The sequence below is a fragment of the Dermacentor albipictus genome, chromosome 1 (genome assembly GCF_038994185.2).
Source record: "Dermacentor albipictus isolate Rhodes 1998 colony chromosome 1, USDA_Dalb.pri_finalv2, whole genome shotgun sequence".
NCBI classification, from domain to species: domain Eukaryota; kingdom Metazoa; phylum Arthropoda; class Arachnida; order Ixodida; family Ixodidae; genus Dermacentor; species Dermacentor albipictus.
In genome coordinates, this window is record NC_091821.1 from 413,167,624 (window position 1) to 413,184,480 (window position 16,857).

The 16,857-nt window shown below is 43.2% G+C and overlaps 1 protein-coding gene across 13 annotated transcripts in view; it reads left to right on the forward strand.

Annotated features, from left to right (window-relative positions):
- LOC135913055 (rootletin-like) overlaps positions 1 to 16,857 on the forward strand; it is a 308,691-nt gene that overhangs the window by 274,605 nt on the left and 17,229 nt on the right. For 12 of the 13 annotated variants that reach the window (XM_065445705.1, XM_065445709.1, XM_065445710.1 and 9 more), the window contains 7 exons: positions 822 to 1,054; positions 1,836 to 1,955; positions 2,615 to 2,800; positions 6,262 to 6,477; positions 7,928 to 8,266; positions 12,324 to 12,530; positions 16,341 to 16,505. In XM_065445705.1, coding sequence (XP_065301777.1) covers positions 822 to 1,054; positions 1,836 to 1,955; positions 2,615 to 2,800; positions 6,262 to 6,477; positions 7,928 to 8,266; positions 12,324 to 12,530; positions 16,341 to 16,505 — 1,466 coding nt within the window. The remainder of the gene's footprint in view (positions 1 to 821; positions 1,055 to 1,835; positions 1,956 to 2,614; positions 2,801 to 6,261; positions 6,478 to 7,927; positions 8,267 to 12,323; positions 12,531 to 16,340; positions 16,506 to 16,857) is intronic. The other variant, XM_065445717.1, reaches the window with a different exon arrangement.

Here is a 16,857-nt window from a genome sequence, read left to right on the forward strand (position 1 = left end):
GGCCATAGGAACAGTGCTGGTGTGTCTCTGTGCTCTTCTCATGTCCTCATCTTGTATGTAGGGGTGTGCAAATGTTTCAAACTTTCAAATAATGAATATTGCCCTATTTGATTTGGTCTCTGAATCATATATTCACTATATGGAAATACAAATATCTTTCTAATCGATTTTTAATATTTTTAATCACCAAATAATGGTAAACAATTACTGACTGTGCACAATCAACACAAAATTGGAGTAAAATTGCAATCAATTTCATCCAGCCTGTCACAGTAGACATAAAAGACACGAAGTTGCATAGAGGAGCACGCTATGCCTTTCAGGGAGCCAGATGTTTTCAACCAAACTGCTGTAATTTACTTTCATCAACAAGTCTTGAGTATGCAAATAAACTGCTAATTTGCTGCTTATGCTTCATTTCAACTTTTGATGAACAGCTCTTCATAATGTGCGATGTAATGACAAACTTAATACCATTGTGAATATACTAGGATCTGAAGATTGTTTTTTATCACTGATGAAAGCGGTTGTTCACTATGTGAAAAAATATTTGAAAAGTATTCAATTCGATTTGCTTCTGGCACTGCTTGATTCGTATTCGGCTCGGGTCTCAAAAATTACGGTTCACACACCCCTACTTGTTTGGGCTGCACTAGTATCTCTACATCAATCTTCAACACTGCTTACCAGCAATTAGCCAAATGCACCTAACTGTTATGGCTCAGGGCCGATGTGTGGCCTGGAGTGCTGCTTCTGCTCGTTTCTCACCTCTCCTGCTTGCTCTCCTCCGCTCTCGCATTTACGCGCATGTCGGCGAGCAGGGCTGCTAGAAGAACACGAGCGGCTGAGCGAAGAGAAGCGACGGCTCCAGCGCAGCCAGGACCAGGAGCGGGACGCCCTGGCAGTGCGTCTTTCAGAGCTGGAGGCAGCGCTCGAGGAGGCATCGGCACAACGCGAGGAGCTCTTGGAGAGCAGGCGCCTCGAGGTGGCAGACTTGCAGGCGCAGATCGATGCCATGGACAAGCAGCTGCTGTCGCACAAGAAGTTCATTGAGGCACGTGCAAGGCCTTTTCGCATCTTCTCCTTTACTTTGCAAGCATGCAAGTAAGGACGTCTCAGCTTGATTTTAGTTCATTTCAATTCGGTGACGTTAGCCTCCGAAGGCTCTTTTTCTACTGCCACTGTCTGGGCATTTTGTCGTACTGTGTTTCTGCTTTTTGCCCCATTGTGGGAATTTAGCAGAATACATTTTTATGTACCCTGATGCTTGCGAAGTTACTTTTGTTATCGGATTTCAGTTTACAAAGTGCAATCTGTTGAGATTTTTTTCTTCTTTTATGTGGGCATGAACTTTACTCCGTTTTCTGCATTTCGCTGAATATCCAGTCAAAGTGCCAATGCAGTGCAGACTGACTTTGGCAGTCAACGCTCATCCTAATTTCACCAGCGTACAAACAAAAGCACAATGAAGCATGCTTCCAGCGATCTTTACACGTTTTACTCTGCTTTATGCACAAATGTTTGTGACAAAGCTCTCAAGTGCTACCAAGGCAAGAGGGTACACTTGCAGCATCAGAAATTTTATTTATGTCATTAGGTACGTTTATGCTTAAGCTTCTTCTCAGCTATGATTATGTCGCATGCTTTCTTAGCTAGACGACAAATTTCAAGAGAAAAAAATAATGCAGAGCTCTGCTGTTTTCTTTCTTTTTTTCTTTTTTCTCCAAGTGCGCATGTTACAGCATTAGTGAACCATTTAAACATCTATCGTCCTGTACTTCAACTGCGCCACCTATGGATGGCAAAAGTCTGACCTTCCTATGCCTCATGTGCAGGAGCAGACACACGAGAGGGAACAGGAGCGAGAGGACTTTGCCCAAGAACTGGCCAAGTTGCAAGAGGCACTGAAAGACAAGGAGAAAATTCAGCACTGCGAGCAACGCCTCTCGAAGGAGGTAGGCAATTACAATAACTTTGACTAACTTATCCCAATAGGTGTTGAATGCCGCAGGGGCTCTGAAGAGCTTTGATCATTGCATTTCGTGCTGTGAAGCCCACTTTTCATAATCGCAAAGCTAAGAAGTTACACAAAGCTTTAAAATCCACTCAACTGCCACAGCCAAACGAACAGCGGTGCATCGTGCCGCCCCTGGCATCTGCGCTGTTTCCACCCCGCCATCAGGGCTTGATGGCATCATTGCTTGTGCCAACCGATTATATAGTGCATTCCTCTCCTCCCATCATCCTCCTCTCAACACTGCTCCTTGCCTCTTCCTCGCTACCCACACCTTCTCTTCACTCTACATCCACCAAGCACAGCGTTTAAAACATGTTGGACGTTTCAAGTAAAGCTTTGTTTTAATGTAACCTATGCAGTATCCCAATCCCAACCACTGACCACGGCACCAAACCAATCCAACTCACTATCCATCACTAGAAAGCTTTGAACGACGGAAAGCTGAGGTAGTTGATAAGGATTCATTCATGCACTAGGTAAAGCAAAGAAAGCTTTGCTTTACCTAGTGTCTGTTACCTATCAGTGAGAGTACATGCATGAGTGACCCACCGTGGTAGCTCAGGGGCTGCAATCATTCTGTGTGTGTCTCTCTGCCAGATTGAGTCCCTGGAGCAGCAACTACGGATGCGAGTAGAGGATCATGGGCTGGTGCTGCGAAAACGTGACCAGCTGGAGGCCGAAGTTCGCTCTCGGGATGACAAGATACATGACCTCCGTGACATCATCCGTGACCTTGAGGCTGACCTGTCCAACAAGTCGCACTCAGTCCACGAACTTACACTGGTACGTGTAGGAACAGTGTGTCTGGGCCACAAAAGTGTTGATGAGGGCTGTGATAATTTGGAACATTCATTCAAGTGCTTGTTAAATCGTAATGCAGAAGTGGCATGTTGTACGGCGTATTCGTAGACAGCAAGTGGAATCACAATTTTGGCCACTGAACTGGTGTTCCCTGTTGCTGCTCCTCATTGCATTTGTATACTGTGTCTTCTAAATAGGGCACTATAGTGGGGTATTATAGAAATGACAGGAACAATGGTAGCATGGAGGTAGGCTGCCTAATTCAGGTAAAATATTTGGAAAAGAATGAAACTCCTGAAAAGACTAGTTTGCATATAGTTAAACCGTAGCACACGGCTCTCGGCTGGCAAGTTGAGCATGTATTGTTTTTTGTTTTGGCTTTTTTTTTTACTGCCCTTGATGCTTGCGAGACAATGGCTCACGAAATGGCTCAACGAATCATGTCGCACTATTGTCATCAGTTAGAAGTCTTTTACTTGAAAGCTGCCAAATGTGACATAAAAATAACAGCCCACAGAAAGGCCATATATATACCCAGGCCACACGGGACACTTTCGACCGTCAGGATAAAATTTTCTTGACCACATCTTGTGTAAGGAAGCCAGTTGGGATCAAGAAATTCTATCCTGTTCTGGCTTGATTAGGATTGAAAGTGCCCTATGTGACTGGTGTATACATAGAGATGAAGGTTAATTCTGCCTTTCTTCATCTATTCTACTATGCCACACGCGTATGGTCTAAAGCCAGTTTGAAAAAAAAAAAAAATCATGGCACGCCCTTAAGTAACACTTGATGTTACTACTTCTAAGCGGAAGTTGTTTCTTCACCTAAGTTCGAGATATGTGTAAGGTTACCATAGCAACAAGTCACAAACTACATCTGCTCTTGCTCATCAATCGCCTCTTCACATCCACGTGGACGAACTTGTGCTAAAGGGTGCAGTTACCATGCGCCTTGGTGAGGCCTCTGTGTTTGCTACAGCGTGGTATTGTGGCTCCCTTTAGCATGCTCTCAGCAAATGATGGCTGTCGGCTCTGAGATTTCAGTGAACACCTTTGATGTCTGTTGGCCTTCTTTCTTTTCTTCCCCTAGCTCAACATGCCCCACAAAAAAAGCTGTACACAGGATGACACAACCATCACAAACACCAAGTAAAACTTGCTCTCACAAGTATATCTGGGTCATTATCCCAGAGGCACATATGACACGCAATATGCTTCATACAAAGGGCTTCATGAACAAGTGCAAACACTAAGTATAAATTGCAAGTGGAATGTTGCAGAAACCAAGTGGGAGGACAGCTACTGCTCTTTAAGGGACACTAATGAGAAAAATAATTTTTTTCTGTATCAGTAAATTACCCACATAAAAACACCACTCTTACCACGATAAAAAGATTGGTAAGTCAGGAAAAGCGCGAAAGACGGGTGGCGGCGCCCCCTTTGGTGTTCCCGCGCCAGATCGCTGTGATGTCAAGGATTCTGACAGCGTCTTCTAGGGCCTAGTTAATTCTTTTGTGGTAAAGATAAACTGCATTGTACTTCTTTACAGTGGCCAAAGATCGAACGTGGTGAGTTTGGAGAACTCTTGCTGGGCCAACACGGCCTAAATATGAAAAGATCCTTGCAAATCCATGAGGTCTCAGTGACGTACCGGGATTGGAAATTCAGTGCGAAATTCAAAAGCTTAGGCTTTGACCTTCATTTTCTCTTCTAATAATCATCCTGTTATTTAAAAAACAGCGACAACACAGTTTCCGAACAATGCTTTATCCGTCTTAATTTATTATTTTTCTTTAGTGTCCCTTTAAAGGGCTCCTTGCCAGACTCCATCAGAAATTTCGGTTATGCAATGGAAATTGTAACGTGCCATTGAGGAGGTGTTTTACTGCAAGAATTTTCCTAATTGCTTCATTAATTAGAGGACATAGATTAAATTGAAATGTGTTGCCATGCTGCCAGGAGGCAAGCTTCACTCCCAACATGGATGCTCTCTCTCCCTTTGCCTCAACTTCTGCAAGTACCATTACATCCCTGCTTCCCTCCATACTGGGTCCAAAGGACACTGTCACGTTTAGGTCACAAGCCCTGCCTCATTTTGTCTTTCTCTCTTTCTCTTCCCTTTTCTTGCTTCTCGGCGCACTTCCAGCGGCAGCTTTCCACCTTCTACATTGGATGGTTGACCAGTTGTATGCCATAATCAATGAAGTTCTAAGCAGTGCGTCTGACATAGAGGCATTTATGCATGTGATCTTCATTCTCCTGCAGGACACAGGGCTCAACCAATAATAAGGGAGCGTGGGCTTCCATTTTCAGCTGTTTTCACACTGTGCAGTAGTTTGATACTTCGCAGACATGTTCGTTAGCATGTGATCTACACACTGTGGTTGTTTGTTTGCAGTGTAGGGCTTGGTTGTCATGGCTGCAAAAACAACCGTCACACAGAGGGTCGCGCTCTAGCCTGTGTCACCAGTGCGTCCCAATAGCAGCTGGCGCACGCTGCGTGAGCGTCGCGTGGAGGCTAAGCAGGCCCACACCATCGTCCGAACTTTCTTGATGAGAGTTACTTCTTCATGATGAGTTGCGAGGACGAGAGGTTGGCGGAACGTAACAGAGTGTTTATTTACTTAGGAAAAGCACATTTATTTACAGGTAAAGACATACTCGTATTGGCAGAAGCAGAGCATAGCACATATTAACTCGTAGCACACAGCTACGTTGTTCTCGGAGCACTTTTACATAGTGACCAATCAGGCTAAATCACTTTGAAAGAGCACACCACATGCAAAGGATGTCTCTTAAAAACCATCCGTCTTCTCTAGATTACTCTCTAGGGAAACGGGTCATTCTAATGGGCCAATCTGGTGGTCATGTTGACATCACAAACTCCGCCTCCTTGGAAAAGAAGGTCAAAGCAAAGCACACGCTTCGCCTTTAAGATGATTGGGAAAAAGGATAGTGAATGCACTGTACTCATTGTTCCAGTGATGACAAAAAAGTGAACAACCTAAGCTTCCAGAAGGAAAGCCGCTCTCCGAAATTCCCTAACCAATCCTTGACTGGCTTGATGGGTTGTCATGACGTACAACACTTGGTATTAGTAACTAGCAGCCTCTTGGATGCAATTGACTTGGGCAGAATAGAAATGCGCCCTCTTGTAGGAATGGCACATTTGTCAGAATCTCAGCATCCACGGTGACTCGGTAGAGTGTCGTTTGATGTCGACACCAGAATGACCCCAGCATCAGCTTTCCAGCGAATATGGCCGACATAACAGCTAGGCCCAAACCTGGTGAGAGGCTCTTTAACAATACCACCAAGGTTCAGCTTCAATGGCCCTTTCTTTTTTTTCAATCATATGTCATTTTTCTACCGTGTCCTGTTTAGCATAAGTCAAGCTCACTACAATGCAGTGTCTTTAACTGTTGGCATGCCTGCTTGCAGAGGGTATCCAATCTGGAGGAGGCCCTGTCGGAAGCCCGACAAAGAGAGCAGGAGGCCTTGCACGAGCTGGAGAAGGCACGGGGAGGCGCCCAGGGAAATCAGTCGGCTGATATGGTGAAGCGCGTCCGGCAACTCGAGGAACAGCTGGAGGCCCGCACCCAGGAGCTTGACAAGATGGTTCAGATGGGATCACTGCTGCAAGAGTTCCGGGCGCAGGTGTGTGTGCTTGTGTGCATGCATGTTTGTGTGTGTGCTGCATGCTCTTCATCTGTGGCATGGCACCATGAGGAAACTACATGTGACCAACAAGGCCAGAAAAGTAATGCAGCAGTGTTTTTCCATTACTTGCCGAGCCAACCATGTACAGTTTAGCTCTATATAACGAAGTCAGTAAAATCGGCAATTTCCTTCGTTACATCGAAATTTTGTTGTATGGAAATTCGAACTTTTATGCAAATAAGTAGAGTCACAGATCGATTTTTCTGACATGGAAAGTGGCCGCAGAATTTTCCTAGTTATCGGGCAATGGAAAAAAGCAAATTTGAATGACAAAGCAACTCATTTTGATGAATATGGGAGTAGGTGACGAAGGATACTGTTTCATGTCACGTTGACGATATCTTCACATCGGCAGTATGAATTAAGCGAAGCCAGCCAACGCTTTCGTGTGCACTTCTTCCCCGTGCACTTCTTCCCCGCGGCTTATAGCGCTGCCCACACTAGGACGGTGCTATCATGAAAAGCGGCATCAGCGGGGAACGAATGCTTCATCTGCCTCTTGCTCCAATGGGTCACCGAAACTTCACCACTTCACCACTCCTTCACCGCTCCTTCTTCAGCCGCTGAAGAAGGAGCGGGAGCACCATGAAGAAGCTAAAATTAAATCTTTGAATGCCACTAACACCTCTTCTATTGAATGGATTGAAATGCTTATTACTGCAAAATATTGCTAAAATTGTGTCCTTTCATGTTGAACACTTTACATAACATCGATAAAAAGTGTTGCAGGGCCCCTTTAACTCCCAACCACAAGGAAGAAACTTCAGACAGATTTGTGGCGACAGCACTGAATTAATTTCATTGTTGGCTCTCAACAAGATGCCCCTTGCTTTGACATATTTCAAGCTTCGCACGACAGCTCTGGTCATGCCTCCACACAATAAATAAGCACATATTTGCTGATTGTACCATACGACATCGCGCTGTTTTCCATGACCGGGGCACACAAGTTGTGCCAAGAAAAAGCACTCGCTTTTATAGTAGCCAGATGGGCAAGGCCAAGTGTCTCGCAGGTAGCAACACCAGAAGCTTAGCCAGTGAATGCCCTCTGAGCTCACTTACATGGCAGCGTATCCTGCCATCTTGGCGACTACAGTTTTTGTTATCCGTGCTTGTCTCTTCTTGCTTTCAGCTCTGTTGTTAGCGCTTGAATCTGGCATGGTCAGACTTGGTAGGTGAGCCCAGCATCAACCGGCATCGCATCGTTCTTGACACCATCTGTAGATGCTGAGTGATGCCAACCGGTGCCAATGTTAAAAATTTGTTGAAAATTTGTTCCTTGTGGTTGGGCCTCTAAAGGAAGCTACTTGCCCATCCTTTACATTGGTCTGCATGCTCATCGCCTTCAAAGCACGGTGTCCATCACTCCTTGTGCATATGGCCACAGGTGCGTTCCCTGGAGGAGAAGGTGGAGAGTCGCATCCGCCAGGTGCAGGATGCACATGGCTCGCTGCGGCAGCTGGTGCAGGCACTGAGCCCAGTGGGGGGATCTCGCGATGGAGCCCTGTCGGGCACCAGCGAGGACTCTTCATCCCTGTCAGCAGGAGGCGTGCAGACCTTGTCGGTTGATGACATACGGGACGGCCTGTCGCCCAGCGCCCTGCAGTGGGACGAGCTGCGCGGCCTGGAGGAGAAAGTGGATGCCCTGGTGGCGACTGTGGGCGACACTTTCCAGGAGAATGCCCAGCTACGCAAGGTCCTCAAGGCCACCAAAAAGGACAAAGAGGCAAGTGGTCACTTTGATGTCTGCAATACTGTCATGTGTCTCAGTATCACTGAAACAGTGCAGTCATCGCCACCTCTGTCCCCAGTCATTCTGTTTGCCCTTCCTTCCCACTCGTAGAATAAGGCATTCATGCAGCTACACCTCGTTAAACCCTGAAGAGGAAGCTCTGGCTCAGGTCTAAACACTGAGAAACAGAGAAATGATTTTTCCCAGCAACCAGTGCACACAATTTGATGAGGTTTGTCGCAACGAAAATGCAAAATTTTAATCTAGCAAATGTAGGAAGTGAATTTAAAATCATGCCATATCCATATATATATTTTTTTATTTATAAAGGCTGTTGGAAGTGTATTTTTAATTTATGTCATAATATCTTTAGGAAAATTGTCAAAAATTGCCAGACTTAAACAAAAACTTGGGTATCAACTTTGCAGCCCTATAATTCAGCAACAAAAAAAGATATCACAATTTCTGTAAGCTGCGCCTAATAATATGTCTAAAGGAGACAAAATCTGTCTATTATACACTGCTCGAAAATTTGTCACAAACTTGTGATTAGGACTTTTGCAATATCTTCATGAGCATTGTAACAATTTAATGTTATTGTGAGCTGTAAATCCACGTATCAGATTTGTCCAATTGAGGTGCTCTAACAGATGCAGTTTACAGACCTGTGATACCTGTTTTTGATGCAGAGTTACACATCTCCAAACATAGCACTTCTATTCTTTCCTTATTTAGCCTAATTTTGGCATTTATTGTTAAATGTTTGAGTTTCTAAATCAACATCTCTCAAATAAAGATATAATTCAAATTGGCCCAGTGGTTATTTCATAAAAGCATTTCTGCATTTTACATGTATATTTGATAAAGAAATCAGTTGGCCCCATGCTAAAGCTTCCTCTGAAAAGCTCTTTCTCTTTTTCTTTTTTTTTTCTAAAGACACTATCATAGTCTCTCTCTCTCTCTCTCTCTCTCTCTCTCTCTCTCTCTCTCTCTCTCTCTCTCTCTCTCTCTCTCTCACTGTCTCAAGTGAGATATAGTTTAATAATTTGTGGTTTAAACACAGTGCACCTGCATATGGCACAAAAAATCTAATGAATGAAGGTAATGATGGATAAAATGTCTTCCACAAGAGGTGGGCTTCCCATGAGTCAAAAAGGGACAATACCTCACGGTAGGCTGAAAGGTGATCAAGATCTCTTTAGCTGTTAACTCGGCATGGCTGAAGAGAATGTCCAAAATTATTCTAGTGCTGAATTAATAATTGGCCAAATGTCTATTGTGTTAGCATATCTGTGTTGAGCAAGTAATCATGTTTTACTCCTTCTAGTGTAATTATGCAATTTTACATTTTATTGCCTTTTTGTTTTCACAGAAATGTACCAGGAAGCAATTTTTTTCTTTTGCAATTTTTTTCTAATCATGCTTAGTTAGCGCGCTGTGTAGGGCATTTACTCGTAAATCTCTATGAAATTCCTGCAGTGTTCAGTTAGTTTCAGAACAAAATTTCCATTTCTTGCCAATTGTCTGTACCAGTGGTAAAGCAGTCAGTATATGGCTATGTATAGTTTTTGTTTCTTTTGCTGTTTTCTAGTTTTAATCATTGTAAAAGTGTTTACTATGTATTTAATTTTTTTCTATTTGTCTATATACTTCTTGCTTGGTTTTACATGCTAATAGTACATTAGAGACTGCAAGATTTTGCAAATGTATTCATTTTATTATCCTAGAGACATGAAACCAGGTTTCTGGATGCTTAGCAGCTGATGATAGCTGATTTCTTCTGCCAGCTTTTCTAACAACAATCTTGTGCAACAATTCATCTGACACGAGCCTCAAGCAGTGGTCACATTCCATTACAGAGCCCAGTGTAAAGAGTCCTTTCAGCTTTCTTCTGGTTGCTATGGTTATGTTCACAGCTGGCTCTCTTAGCAACGCCCCTAGCAACCATTTGTTATTCTTTCTGCTTGCTGGTGTCCCGGATGGGCTTTGTGTGAGCTTTGCTCCTATTTATTTTTTCTTTTGTTTCATTTTGATGTTGTTTTAGTTTTATTACTTGGCTTGACTCTGGCTAGAGATCTTTTCTTAATGCAAATTATCTTTATTTTGCTGTGCACTCTTGTAAAATCACAAATGGAATTTCCTTTTTTTTTTCTTGTTCTACGATTACTTTATTGCTGAGCATCATTACTGTAATAAAAAGGTAAATGCCATGTGCACGGTTAGGATAAGTCAAAAGTTGGTGGCTTCAGAAGAAGCAAAATCTGCACTGTACTTCCGAGGCTTGAAGTTTCACAGCAGCAACACTTCATGTCAACATTTGCGGAAATTAGAAGCATTACCACTCTCGTTTGGCATACCTGGTCATTGTTAGAATATCTGTATTGTTAGAATATCTGTAATTCATGCAAAGGTGAACTTTTTTTGTGTGTGTGCCTGAACTTATTTTTACTCAGCTTGAAACATAGCACTGCTGTTCAAGGGTTTATCGTTCAGTAGTTATAATGTCATAAATATACTGAATGTTTAACAGTCCGCATTGTCATTAGTGATAATGTTGTAAATATACTGAACATTTGATAGCCCTCATAATTATTGTGAGGAAAAATATTGTTGAATGACCCTTGGTGAAGGGCACAGTCAATTATGTGACCATTCACTTAGTGCTCTGATGGCATTTGCCATCTGGTTAAGGTTATCACATTGATGCAGCTCCTAAGAAGGCACTTCAAGCACAGACGTACCATGTAAGGGTCTGCCAGCCGTGGTGCGCAATTGGTTTGTACCCTGTCTTCTGAAGTGTTCAATGATTTGGACCTATGTGTTAAAGGCATGTTTGTTTGGCCGAAGTAGATTTTCTCCTAATGTGTTTGACACATCATTTCTATGCGAGCTGCTGAGTGGAGTTCTAAAAAAAGAAAAATCTTGGGTTTTGCGTGCCAAAACAATGAACTGATTATCAGGCACGTTCTAGTGGAGGACACTGGATTAATTTTGACCATCTGGGATTCTTTAACATGCACCTATATCTAAGTACATGAGCGTTGTTTGCATTTTTGGTTGTGTTGCTTGCATGCCGCTGTGTAGCAATCGCTGCTCTGAAACAGCAGAATCATGCAGAGCAGTCATTAATTGCATCGATTTTTCTTTCTGTATAATCCAATATATGTTTCTTTCTGTTATATTCAAACAAAAATGAATATTGAACAATTTTGACTATTGCAATTTTGCTTAAATAGCAAAGATTCTCTGATATGTATGCAAAATTTTGGATATTTATATTTTCCAATGATAGCACAGTGGTTGTTAGCTGTGGTAATGTTTACTCACTTACACCATAATTTAACACTTGCATTTTCTCCGCAAAACTTATACATGGCAATACTGAGTCTTCCGCAGTACTTGACATTTTCAACATGAACAGCACCAACTCATTGTCGTAAATACTTGTTTCACTTCCTCTGATCACTTCGCAAGTCTACGGTATACCACTGGGAAGACTTGTGCAATTCCCTTGAGCAGCATAACTTAGCCACTTTCGTTGGTTAGAGCTTCACCAAGATCTGTTCCTCATGACTGCATTGGCCCCTTTCCATTTGTGTTAATATAAAATTACAATTTCATCACCGTAGCTATACCTGGTTTGTCACTTTGCTTATTATCTCCTAGTGCACAGCTTTCTCTTCTTTTGTGTTTTGTGTTTATTTGTGTGCTGACTTATCCTCAGCTTGTATTTTATTGTTACACAATGCATGCTTTTAAAAACACTGAGCTGTTGGTAGTTGGCCACCTTCAGATCACATCACAAAGATGCACTGGCTCTGCAATCACATTTTGCGTGTAGAGAAAAAGAAGACCGAGTTTACCGGCATGAATTTTCTTAAAAGGCAGGGTTATTAAACATGGCCGAGTTTCCAAAATTTACTTTGCAAAGGTAGTGGTTCAAAGCGAGGAACAGCAAAGCAGAAGAGTGTCTATGTAATGGTCTGCTCTTTGTGCCCGTACTACGCCTGTCTGTCTATTGGGGAAAAACACGTTGTTGCTTGTGGTGCAGGAACTCGAGCGTGAAAAGAGGGCTCTCCAGGAGCTGAACCAGCAGCAGCTGCTGCAGGTGTCTGCGCTGAAGGCACACGTAGAGGACACACGGCTGGGGCTCTCCCCATCGTGCAACCAGGGAGGAGGCCCCGTGGGCCAGCAGCTGCGCCAGCTCCGGAAGGACCTGCTTCGCGAGAAAGAAGCCCGTGAGGTTGCCGAGCACAAGGTGCGAGCTCCTTTTGCTGCCAGCAGCAACACGCTGCTGTGGCAGCTCCGCATGTTTGCAGGGGACATGAGTTGATGTGGAGTCATGTTGCAGTGAACACTGAGAGACAACGAGAGAAGCAAATCGCAAATATAACACTTACCTTATTAGTGCACCACTGACAAATGAAGAAGAGCGCAACCAAAAAAAAACAGGGATAGAAGCAGGGACAACACCACAGTGCTGTGCTGTCCGGGGGAGGTCTTTGTTTCTGTTGCCATTTTCATGCTTTCGCTGTCTCTCATTCTAAAAAAAAAACAGCAGGTTTGGCTGTCTAACTGATCTTGCCACTCTTATCTTTGAAAGGTACACCTAAGCAAATAAAAACTAAAAGTCCTTCCCATAAAATTGCTACTGAAAGGACTTTCAATAGGATGTTCAGGTCTCTATTGCACTCAGTGCTGCTGATGTATATGTCCTATTGCTCATCAGTCGTGCACGTTGGTGAACTTGTGCGCACCTTAACTAAGCCATTGTGTTTACTGCGGCATGGTATTGTGGTGGCATCTCTACTCGATGACAACCTAAGAATCATTACAAGCTGCACCTACAAAACCCTCTGTGCCTCTGCACTCCAAAAAGTATTTCCCAAAAGACGTGAATACCAAAAGAAGTTCGTCTCCAACATGACGTTACAGAAATGAACGACTGCAATTGACCGGCACATCACCATTAATTATCTTTAAAGTTAAATGGCTGCGTATCTTCCACTGCATTCTTAGGTTGTCTGCGACCATAATAAGTAGAGGCCTTCCTACCCTTCGCACTGTTGTTGTCACTTATGTATTAATATATGAGGAACCTTTATGAATCCTAAGGTACTTCGCCTTTAAAGTTTTTCTTTTGTTAATTTTTTAAAGGCTGTCAATTCTAGCATGGTCTTTGGTAATGTGTTTATTGATGCCAGCAAGCTTTTGAAACATTATCTTGCGTCTGTTAGTGACTTGACAACACTGATATCTTGCTTGAGTGCCACACTTGTGTCCTCTTTTGTGTAATGATTTAATTTGCACTGGTGCTTGCTGGTTTGTTCAGTGGAAATAGGAAACCCATCATTAACAAATCTGGCACATTTGTTAAGAAGTCGTGGCGAAGTCGTGGCCAGAAGTCGTCGCAGCAGGCCAATTCTTCAAGGAAATAGTTGTGTTGGCCTGCCTAGCTGACAACACTGTTTCTGAAAGCCCACGTTCATAGGTTGCAGTTGTTTGCCAATTGCTTGGCAAACTAAATGCATTTGTGAGCAAAATAGGTGGTAATGCGAAGCTTTCACAGCAGTCCAAGTACAATTAAACCTCAATATAATGAAGTCAGTAAAATCTGCACTTCACATGGTTATATTAGAATTTCATTATATTGAAATTCAATCTTTTAGGTAAGTACAGTACAGTCACCGGCCAATTCTTTTTTTAAGGAAGGAGCCATAGAACTGTTGTATTTATTGGGCAGTCTGAGAAAAATAATTTCAAACAGAAAAAGAATCATTTTGTTGAATTTGAGAATCAGTTATCTAAGATGCCGTGTCAATGATATCTTCACATCGGTGGCACAAAGTGAAACCTGCAAAGCTTTTGCGTCTGCTCCGCTGCCACAGCTGATAGTTTTGCCTGCAGTGGGACCACACGCCACGCAGTCAGACCAATGCAGCATCAAAACCCATCAGATGCCACAAAGAAAAGTTTCACTTTAAAATCACATGAAAGCGAGGTGGCAGGTGACAACCTATTGATCATGTTTGTTGTAGATATGTGACATTTCACACGTGTGTCATGCAGAAGGGCAGCAGATTGGGCGAGTTGGTGTTGCATGGTAACAATAAAATTCAAACAGCGCTAAACGACAGGACCAGAATGAGGAGGAGACAAACACGGCGCTGAGCTTACAACTGATTTATTTGAAGTAAGAAGTCAACATTTATACGTACAAAACTGGGCACGCATGCACCCGGTCATACATCGATGATCAGATACAAACTCCGGACAGCCAACATTCGCACGCGTTGTACCTGCCTTGTAATCTACCCTTTATGCAGCAATGCCATTTCTTTCACTGACAAGATTAAAGATGTTTTGCTAATGCAACTATTAGATTTTGTGATGATATGAAATGCTTCAGCGACTTCTCTGGTAGTCTTGTCACTATGAAAAAATAACAATTTTGTATCTTCAAAGAAAGGTACGCATTTACAAATACTGCAATGCTTTGCCAGGTTAGTGTCTTTTTTGTCTAATGAATTGGCATGCTCCATTAGTCTAATATTGAACTTATGCCGCTTCAACATGTCTCCGAAACTCGGCGCTGCCTCCAGCAGTAGGCACATGAAGCCACTCATCGTCTTGGCTCGCCCTTCCTTCGATTAAATATTGCCAGCTTTAACGAGCAGTGCTTTGCACCTGGCACATGAGGCATTTTAGAATGCAATGTCTTTATTGTGAAGAGCCTTTTGTGGGGAGCACCACCACAAGACAGATTAATGTACAAGTGATCAACCACTTACCACAAAGTTAGCTTTTTTTAAAGTGATTTCTGAAAGAGTGGTCTATCAGTCTGAACTGATTTTTTTTTCTTTCTTTAGTATTCCTTTAATAAGGAATATGCCGAGTTGGAACATTGCACTTTAAGCCAGGGTATCCTTTTACAGCATTGGAAACAATGTACTGGGCCTCATTTGTAAAGGGGGATGATGTACAAGTCCCTGTGCTTGATGGCACCTAAGATTTCATGGTTTGAGGCTGCCACACCATGGAAATGGATTAAACAGATTACATGTGCTGTGTTTAATCAAATATAAGAAAAGGTTTCTTCCAAGAATTATTTGCCTCAAAGTCACCCCTGTCCTTAAATTTCAAATTTTGCCGTTTAGTGTGGCTTCGGGGCAGCATGAATTTCACCTTACAATGTGGCTTTACGGCAGCACTCGCTGAAATGCCGTGAAGCCACACCTCAATGTAAAATTCGCATATGACCTGCACTTTGCATTGAAGCTCCCTTCCCCCCCCCCTTATTCATGTTTTGTTTTGGCTGTGTTATTCAGCATTTCAGGCAATTCCCACCAAGCCTCAATAATCTGTCAGTTACTCTATATCATCTTATATTAGTGTGCCTACTTAAACTTTTTTCTTGGGTCCTCCAACCACACCCTTGCCTTACAATTGAATAAATGAGGTATGTGGTGGTTATGTTTGTTTCGCTCTGATGGCATCCTCAAGTGCTTCACGCACCTGGTATGAGTTACCTGATTGCAAACGCTGACCAATTTCCGCTTTCTTGTCTTGGCCGTGGTAGAAACAATTGTTTCAACATGCACTCTGCTCTGAACGTGGTGAAAATAGAGCGAATGATCCCTTGATAATGCCATATCTCCTGTATCAGAATGTTTGAGGTGGTCAAGGCTGTTCTAGTGTGAAACTTACATTGCTAATTTGTAATGCCATGCAGTGTGTGTGGTGCGTGCATGTGTGTATGGCATGTTTGGTGGATGGATGGGTGTGCGTGTACACGTCTGTGTGTGTGTGTTCTAATTGGAAAACAACCCTGTTCAATGCCAATAGTGCGGTCACTTTTGGCTCAGTCAAATGAATGCGCCATTTTCTTTATTGCACACTGCTTCTTCTCTATTTCTTTTTATTCACAGTTTTGTTTCCTTTGCCCTTACGCACACATTCTGTTGTTTCTTCCTCCTCTTCTGTTGGTGACTTGACCCTCTTCCCCTGTCACACCTACAACTTCCACTCTGACATTGGTGGTGGTGTTGATGGTGGTTGGGATGGGCAGTTGCAGCTGAGCACGGAGCAGGTGACCAGCCTTCGGGGCCAGCTGAACCAGCAGCGCGAGCTAGTCGCCAAACAGCGAGAACGACACAGGCCGTCGCATCACGCAGGCACGCTCACCCGAGACCTTGAGGCCAACCGCTCCCCTCCTACCCCGCACTTTGCAAAGGTGGCTGTCTGATCTGTGCACCTTTTCTTCAATTGCTTGCTTCCGTTTGCTTGGGCACTCGTTTTTTCTTGGCTCAGTCACTCTACACTAAATTCCCACTTGCTTCATTTCTTTTGCTGCATGCTACATGCTGCTTAACCACTGACTACATTGTCAGAAAAGGGGGCCAAATTCCAAGCCTTTCTTTTCTGACGGAGGTGAACTCCCTTGAAAACGAAGAGGCCTTAAAAAACTATCTGTCTTGTGATAAGTGGGGGCTGAACAGAAGATCACTGAATCTGTGAAGTGTGTACACAGGTGCAACTAACATCCTTTTTTTACACAGGAAGGTTTTAGGTGTTTTTGATTTGGT